This window comes from Hyperoodon ampullatus (genome assembly GCF_949752795.1).
Source record: "Hyperoodon ampullatus genome assembly, chromosome: 3".
NCBI lineage: Eukaryota > Metazoa > Chordata > Mammalia > Artiodactyla > Ziphiidae > Hyperoodon > Hyperoodon ampullatus.
Window position 1 is genome coordinate 10,325,240 of NC_136916.1, and position 9,190 is coordinate 10,334,429.

Consider the following 9,190-nt stretch of genomic DNA (forward strand, 5'->3'; position numbering starts at 1 on the left):
TCAGGACTATCTTTTAAGCTAAAGTAAACATCCATACTCCTCTGAAGTTCGTCTCACTATTTTAGGGGCTACTTAATAAAAAGAGATTTTTCACATGAGAGGTAGAATAAAGATTATGGAATCTCATTAATAATTATCCTGGATTACACAGAAACACATTTAGCTACTTACATGTTAGTGTTTGCTGTTGATGTCAGCCAGTCTGCTGCTAATCCAACCATATCCAGTCCTGTAGAAAGTTGATTGAAATATCTGGGATGCCCTGAATTAGACAGAACACCAGAATCAGGATGAATCCAATGAAAATAAATGCTTCCAAAACACATGATTTCTCTAGCTAAAGAACCTTGAAAGATCCTTCAGTAATAGGAAATCCATACTCAGAAACCCATCTCTCTCTCTCTCTCTCTCTCTCTCTCTCTCTCTCTCTCTCTCTCACACACACACACACACACACACACACACGCACACACATCCCAAAGGAGCATTTCCTTTAACAAGAGAAACTGTTTTGGGTTTTGATATTTCTTAAAACACACTCTAAAAATCTTCCTTTAAACATACCCTATAAAAAATATAATAATCGTGATTTGCAATGTGGACACTAGTTTATTTTCTAGCATTCTTTCAATATATTTGCAAACTCAAATGCCGGCGCAATCCAAAGCTGTTCAAAGACAGGCGACTTCTTGTTTACACTTGTGCTGTTAAAGAAAATCCTTTTCCCTTGAAGTCGTCCTGGGAATCAGTCATGTACCATGACATCCGCCAGGCATGCTAACATCCATGGTAATATCAGTGACGAATGGCTGATGATCAGAAAAGACAAGGCAAAAATGAGAAAATAGGACACTCTACTGAGTGCTTTGCCCTGGACTCAAAAGGTGATGACTGTCTAAAGATGGTATGAACAGACCTAATTGTCAATTCTTTTCTGTCTGAATATTCGATCATAAACAACAGAGCTCCTTTGTAGTTGCAATTCAAAATAAAGCTAAGTAAGTCAACATCACTGTCTTGTCAACAAGATACATGAAGGTATAGTCAATGGACTGATCAGTCTATTAGCCAGGCTTATCTAATTAACTTCTGGATTCCTCTAAAACTCTCTAAAGGGGTTGACACACAAACACTCCTGAGGCTGTTATTTAAAATGTGATTGTAAAGATCTCATTAGAATTCCATTTCCTTGTCTTGCTCCACACAAGCCTATCTATAAATCTGTGATTTGTTTAGCAGCAAACATTTTGGAAGATTAACAATTATGGAAATAGCCTCTGATGAAAAGGCATCTGCCACTTACTGGACACCTGTCTGAAGCCTGGGGATGTGAGAGTCTCTCATGCCACCATGGACAAAACAAGATAAAGGAAGGCAATGGGGAAAGCAGAGACAAAAGTCAGCACAAAGCTTATCTCGGGACCAGGACCAGAGCATTCTCTTATCAGCCGCGGGCATGTGGCCAGACAATGAGACCCCCGAGAAAAGACAGGAGCTGGGAAAGAGCCCATGTTAAAGAGATTGGGGTTTGGGCAGCTCTCGTTCATTCTCCCGCATTGTTTTACCTCCCTTTGGCCCTGCACGGTGCCCTTCAAGCTTTTTGCTCTGATGCTGACCCCGTCCGTCTGCGCATCCACAGAAAGGGAAAGAGGCTTCCCGCGTACTCCTCTCTGCCTCATTGCTCCCCATTTCATTAGCGCTCACAGCTGAAATCATAGCCCTCTTCTCCCTCCTGAGGCCCCTTCATTTCTCTTTCCCTAAGCCATTTCTTTGAAGCGAGGAAATTCATAAGGATTGGCAAATCTATCCATTAATCAACTCTCCCAACTCACATGCATTTTCTGGACAAATCTGGTATCTATGATCACACACTAACTCTATGGAAACGTTGGCATGAAAACCTCTGCATGAAATTGAGAGGGATCCTAAGATATGTGTTGTGCCCCAGGTAATCAGAAGGTCAATTCACCCTGATGACTTCGGGAAACTGTGGAAAGAGCTTTGATGCTTCATTTGCTTGGCTTCTTTCTTCCATAAATTTTTGACCTTGGTCTATTTCACCTAAATCTCTCCTGCCTCAAAATCTGCATTCACTGATAACGATGTGGAAACATGCAGGGAGATGCTTTGACAAATCACAACAACGTGTCCTCTTGATTTCTGCAGAAATATTATATTTGCTCACTTCCCATGAACCTATAGGCTGCCGCTGAATCCAGGTAGGGTTCCCTGAGACCTGCCTGCCTGCTGTCCTAGCCGCTACTGCTGCTGCCCCCCAACCCCGTGTTGTGAGCCAGCGCCCGGCCAAGGATCGGGTGGCCACGCACTGCCGCGGAGACAGCGAGTTTGAAACCAGAGATTAGAGCTGCTCCCGCCTCTGGACCGCTCCCCACAGATCAGCAAATGAGCCAGGAAGGATGTGCAGACTCTGTGCACAGCCAGCCGCAGGCAGCTCTGACCCTGGTGTCCGTTGGGAAGGGGCCCCAAGTCGGTCCAGGCTGCTGTCTCTGGACCTGCGACACACACCCAAGGATGGCCTGGTTTACTGATGCTACAATGCCTTTGTCTCATGGCTGAGTTCAGAGATTCAAGGCAAGATTAAGCCCTCCACCACCCCACCCCACCACTAGCAAACCCAATGACCCTAGCAAACGTTAATTATTCCAGAATTTTATCATTCTCTGCACTTCTCAGTTTTCTTTTGCAACATTCCTTACAGAGGTAATTTTAACAATGCATGAAGACTTCCCCCCTGCCCCTCACTTCTCTCTAAGCCTGGAGTCCAAGTGGAAATTAGGTTAAGGACTCTCAGTAGAAAGCAGATGATAACATGCATTTGATAAAAGAATCTTCTGAGGAGCATTAGCACGCCTAATGGTAGCAGTGATGGTAACTGCTTCACAGACCCTAAATAGTACTAGTCGTCAAATACAAGTTACAGCATGAAACCTATAAACATGCCAGTCAGAAAGGAAGGCGACAGCTGTTAATTACTTGAAATGCTATTGGGGGTGGGGGGAAGGACCAGAAGACTACATATGTTATGAATAATACTGATACTGAATTAATATTGATATGCCTTGGTCAGAAATCCAGCTCAATCATACTTTTTCTGACCTTTAAATAAAATGCATTAGAGCTACACTGACCAACAGTTTCACAAGCATTATGGCAAAATCTAAGTGTTGAGTTGGCCCATCTTTTCCCGACACTAAATGGAACATTGACAGACAGAACTATTACTATCATTGACCTGCAATTTCCATTATCTTAACTCTTTAAATTGCATTTCAAACACCACCAGCTTTTAAGGATGAAGATGTGAAACATTTTTATAGATTCTTTTTGGTTTGGTAACAATCAAAATAATAGGTAGCAATTTACTGTTAGTGTATTTAAATATTAGGTTGGGGAATAGGTCAAATAAAAATGAATTAAAAGCATTGCTCAGGTTTGCACCTACAGATACATGAAAATCAGGAAGAAAAACCATCTTTAGTACCTAGTACATACATCATGTGGAATCTCTGTGAATATAATTGAGAATGAAATCTAAGAAGTCTTCAAAACTCATACTCCATAGATTGAGTCTGATAGAAATCTCCGAGTTAAATTATTTTCCCCATGTATCTAATTCTAAGTCTATACTTTCACAAAAGTGGATAATAATAGTATGGGAAATCAATTTCCTTAGGCTTCTATGTATATCTTTCCTCTCTGTTGCTAAAAAGAACGCGCAAAAACAAAAATAAAACCAAACAAAACAAAGGGCTAAAAGTCACATGGCAAACATTCTTAAAATCTGTTGTTGATTAGAATGATACTGATAATTCATGAAATTCAAAACTTGCAAAGAAAAAGATTGTTTCTAGGGCAATTATTATTTTGTGATATTTTACGTATTTATTTGTTAGCAAATCTTTTTTAAGGCTAAAAATCAATTTAGATCCACAAGGTCTCCCCTCCCCCCAACTTCATTCACGTTTATTTTTTATTGCTTTAATGAAGTGTAGTGCCACCGTATATCAGGATGATTAGAGGCAAAGTAGAAAATGAAGGGGTAATCATAACCTGGGGAGATGAATAGCTGACTTTGTGTAGATAAAATAAAAGCTTAGAGTGCACCCACATAAATGTTACACCTGGGGCTATAAAATCGATAGAGTATGAAGAATACTATAAAAAAGCAATAAATACAAAATAGACGAAAAATGTTTGCCCTTACAGATATCTGATTCCCCTCTATCTCTTTTTTCTTTGTCTTATATACAGAATGGTTAGGAAGCATGAACATCCTTGTATAACATGGCTGAATTGTTAAGCTAGTTTGATTGTGTTTTCTTTTGTGTACATTTATTTAAAAATAGAGGGAACCTGGAGTTCATATCTGAAGTCTTGGTCATTTGAGACAATGCCAAACTATTATCCTGCTGCTTCAACCATTACATGGATGGTTTGTCCAATTTCTGATGCTTTCTATGCCAAGGAAATACCAGCACTGCACTGGTATTTGGGCTTTTGTTTGGATCATGCCTTTTGCGCTTTCATTTCTAGATTCCCTTTCTTTATTTTTGGTCAGTTCTACAGGCCTCTGCTGACAAATGGTTGCTTCTACATCAGTGATTAATTTCCATGGTCAAATAGTGCAGTGTAAAATCTGATGATTTATACTTAGATAACGTTTCTGACATTATCAACTTCACAAGCATGAACAGTAACGGCAAAGGGTGCTATTGATGTTAATCATTCTCATCATGACTATTTTCTTAAATGACGAAAATAACTTTGTAAATCTGAAATTATCACTAACTCCATAAAATAAAACATTTTTATAGAAAAAATTAAAGCTTTAAAAGAAAAAAGAGCTTTATTATTTCTGATTGGACAATACCTGTTTTAATTGCATATTTTAGAGTTGTTTGGCAATGCATCAAAATTTCCTCCAAATTTTGTGGTTGGTCTGCCAATCCCCAGTTATATTCTTGAAGAAGCTCATTGGGGTAATGGAAGTCAATCACTTTGGTCGATCTATCGAAACTTTTCACCACATACTGAAGCAAAATGTCCATAACATCTTGCAGAAATGCCAAAGTGGGTCTTTCTCCATCACACGCTGGTAGCAGGTCTAAAGAATGGAATCAAAATGCCACATTTTAATTTTACAATGAAACTATCCAGGGAAAGTTTGTCAGCTGACAATTTCTCTTTGAACCGAGACATTTTACATTAAAAAAAAAAATCTTCTGGAAACGATAGCATTTTCTTTAAAGAGGAGGGATTCTTCAAAGATGAAGGAATGAAAAAAATTACGATTTCTCTCCCAACCCCAAATTATTTCTTGCATTTCAGTTAACTTGGTTGCTTTCTTCCTTTCTTATTTCCTTTCTTTTTCTTTCTTTCTTTTTTTTTTAAGAGACTATGCCTCCACTCATTTGTTTTACCGGCGTTCCCGCTAAATGTTATTTCTCAGTAAACCATCTTAAATGATCACGGAAACACTTCAAGTCAGGAATGTTTGAGGAATGCCTTTGGGCAAATCAGGCAAAATGGATCATGCTATGTTAGGATCTCTGGCCTATTACGAAAGCCCACTGTTTTCAAAGACAGCGTGTGTGTGTGTGTGTGTGTGTGTGTGTGTGTGGTGTGTGTGTGTGTGTGTGTGTGTGTGCGTGCGCGCGCGCGTACGTTTGGGTGACCGCGTGTGTAAGCGCAAGGGAGTAAAACCGCGCGCAGGTCTCACGTGAATCGTTCTCCTGTGAAAGCACAGCTACAAATTACTGTTGCGATCTAAAGACCTAGAAAGTCTCAGCAATTTTGAACTGGAAACCGCGTCCCACCCGAGGCCTCAGCGGCACCGAGGAGCGGACCTGGAGCCAGGGCGCGCGCGGGCGCCTCGGCCACCGCAGACCCGAGGGCGGCGCCCGGCCGAGAGCTCCGCGGCCCCGGAGCTCCCTTGGAACGCGGGCGCCCAGCGCCCAGCAGGGGCCGGGGTCGGCGTCGGACCGAGGGGGCAGGCCCAGCCTTTCTCGCTGTCGGCTGAAGGTTCTCCTAAGGTCCGCTTCCGCCCTCCACCTCGACGCCCCGGCTCAGGCTCCCGGCGCGGGGTCCCTCCTGGCCGCGGTGGGCGGGGCAGGGCGAGGGGCAGTGTCTCCCCGTGGCCGCGCGAGGCGCCTTTACCTGTTGCGTGTAGAAACGCGTAGTTGACCCCCGCTTTGGGGCAGCTGCAGGGCTTCTGGTTGCAGGCGCAGGCGGCCTTGCGGGAGGCGGCCCTCGGGGGCTGGATCCCGCCGCTCTCCGCCGGCTTCTCGGCGTCCCCGTAGAGCAGGGCTGGGCAAGGACACGGAGCGCGGACCTCGGTCAGCCGCCCGCCGGCCCGGCTCCCAGCACCCCGCCCGTCCCCGGCCAAAAATCAAGAATGTCCGACCCTCGATGGGATGCGGAGGTGAGAAGGCGCCTTTGCCCCCCGCGGGCTCCGAGGCGCCCGGCCACGTCCGCCTCCCGCCCCCGGGCACCGGCACTCACCGCACAGCTTGTTTCCGATGCCGCCCGTGAACCTCTGAGCCACCTGACACCAGGCCCTCGCTGCAAGTACAGACAGGCAGGAGGAGGGCGAGGCCGTAAGAAAAGAGCAGAAAGACGTGTGAAATTTCCTTCTTTGTGAACGACGTCAACGTCAACGGGGTCCGGGAAAGGCTGCCTGCGGCCCCGCACAGCGGGCAGGTGCGGGAGGCGCGCGGGAGCCTGGCGGCCCGGCCCGACCCTCGGTTCGCTGATTTGTTCCCCAAGGAGCGGCCCACACTGTGGCCCTTTGCACTGCCTTCCAGGTGCCACTCGGTTAGGGCAAAGTCCCCTTCCCGCCTCGCTTGGGCGACTTCTCCTAGACACCGAGGCTGTCCATTTCCTCCCAGGCTCTCCTAACAGGCAGAGAATTCTCCCCCCTTTCCAGTTTTTCTTTTCCCCACCGCCACTCCGTCCCTCTCCAGGGTCCAGACACGACGATGGCGGCAGTGCCCCAGGCCCGCGAGTTCGGCGTCCAGGAGACGCCGCCGTGTTTTGGGGGCTCTCCCAGATTTCAGCGGAAAGGCCCAGAGATTCTCTGGGCATCTTCGCAGGGGATAAGAGCCTGTGGGGGCTTTGGTCTCTTGGGTCATCAGGGACACACCCCGAGGGCAGGGCTAAGCGTCCGAAGTTTCCCACTGCAAGTGGAAAAACCTCTTTCAATCTTCCCCAGCCCCGCAAACCCCAGTCCACCCGCAAAGCTCGCCTCCTGCAGGTCCCGGTTCTCCTACCTGTGCCAGGGTGCTCGGGATCCCCGGAACCATCTTCAGATGCGAAGGACCAAAAGCCGGAGCCGGGAGATGCCATCGGCTCTGCGAGGCTGGAGCAGGACGCCTCCGAATGCGAACTGTCGGCGAGCTGCCCTCCGATCCGCCCTGCACACGCGCGCGTGCGTGTGTGTGTGTGAGTGTGCGTGTGTGTGTGGCGGGATGAGGACACCGCGCGGGAACCGGCGCGGCCGCCCCGCAGAGGGTGGGTGTCACACAGGGACAGGAAACGTGCGTGTCTGCGGGTGCGTGCGCGCGTGTGTGTGTGCTGGGATTAGAGCTTAGAGACGTGGCAACGCTCTGAAAGCTTTGGGGGTTGAACAGAGAAGGCAGTTGCGGGGTCCTCACAGCCAGGAGATGCGAAAGCGCGGAGCGCCGGAGCGATTTTGAAGGAGAAGGAGCCCAATAGGGAAGGATGAGGGGACGGCGGAAAAAAAAAAAAGCGGCAGAGGGAGGGAGCTGAACCGTGAGAGTGCGAGGCAGACAGTGCGCCAGACCTGGAGTCAGCGTGAGTGGGTGGCAGGCGTGCGTGAGGCGTGATGGCGCCGGCTGCCCCCGCGGGCCCGGGTGCGCTGTCCGGAGTGCTCACGCGGCTGAGCGCGCGTGCCTCAGCAGGGGTAGACCAGAGACCTTGGCGAGGCGGGAAGGGCGGTCGAGACAGTCTTCTATTTGCCTCGATTGGTGTATTGTTTGAGGTCTGGCTCCCGCTGCGGGGAAAGAGGCGCGATTCCCGCGCCGCCTTCCTCCAAGAGGGTGCTGAGGTCGCTGTGACCCCGGGACCCCTGGCGACTGGGCCAGAATCGGCATCGGGAGTGGTTCGCGAGCCTGGGGAGGGGACGGTGGGGGAAGGGCATCTATGCCCTGATGGGCTCAATTCAGCTCCTTAGTGGAGCCAAATGCCTGCCTACTGAGCCGCGCAGTCCCCGGGGGCGCACCATTCCTGCGCTTCGGAGCGCGTGGTCGCAGAACCCACCGTCCAGGTTCTGACTGACGGCCGGGGAGAAAAACTGCTGATTGAGGCAATTAAAATCCATGCTGGAATCTATCACCAAGGACCTCAGCCTGGGCAGAGAAATGAACGGACACTTCTTGTCAGGGGACTGGGAAGAGAGCTAGAGCTGGCAGGGTTGACGGCTGATGGGGGATGGGATCAGGTCATTTGGTGACCTTGGCCTGCGGAGGCGCGCAAGGGCCCGCTGCTTACGTGTCACCGGAATCGGTGTGTGCGTGGGAAGCGTGCACCGAGTTTCCAGTAAGCAATCTGAGCTGTCCAAAGGCGGAAAGAAGGCATGGCCTGCTGGGCCCTCGTTTTAGAGGGCCTCAAATCAATGACCGCCTGATCCCCCAAGGGAATCTTCACGATCGGGTGGGGTGGGGGGAAACGGGAGTTTCGCTATTTCTGAGGCTTGGTGGCAAGGGGGTTCTCCTTTTCTGAGAAAGTCATAATCTCTCCTCTCTTACATTTTCCTTTCTCTACAAGCTGTTAAACAAAGGGAGGGCGCCTTGAGAATTTGGGGCCCGTTGAGTTCGTGTTGCTTTCCCTTGGCAGTTAAGATCAGTGTCAAGTTTGCCTTGCAGCTCCTGGGTGCGCAGAGGGAGGGTGAGGATGACCGTGGCTGGGAAAGTTCTGCGTCCGGCCTCCCGCGGCGCATTCCTCGGCGTGCTGCTCCCCTTGGGCGAGCGCTTCTCATTTCCACTGTGTTCACAGGACCTTCTTTCTCTGCTCTCAGAACCAGTTACCAAAGCTGCTGCTAAAGCAGAGACCCACGGATCCTCAGTCTTGGCTACCACCCCTCGACCCTCGCTTAGGAAGGACGTCATGGGTCCCGGGGACCATGGGCCATGGGGCACATGCCCGAGCCTGG

At 48.8% G+C, this 9,190-nt stretch overlaps 1 protein-coding gene across 1 annotated transcript in view; it reads right to left on the reverse strand.

Moving 5' to 3' along the window:
* GAD2 (glutamate decarboxylase 2) overlaps positions 1 to 7,365 on the reverse strand; it is a gene marked incomplete at both ends in the record, with an annotated part of 66,510 nt that extends 59,145 nt beyond the window's left edge. The window contains 5 exons of the mRNA XM_079700655.1: positions 172 to 262; positions 4,892 to 5,125; positions 6,178 to 6,327; positions 6,523 to 6,582; positions 7,290 to 7,365. Coding sequence (XP_079556781.1) covers positions 172 to 262; positions 4,892 to 5,125; positions 6,178 to 6,327; positions 6,523 to 6,582; positions 7,290 to 7,365 — 611 coding nt within the window. The remainder of the gene's footprint in view (positions 1 to 171; positions 263 to 4,891; positions 5,126 to 6,177; positions 6,328 to 6,522; positions 6,583 to 7,289) is intronic.
* Positions 7,366 to 9,190: the final 1,825 nt, after the last annotated feature.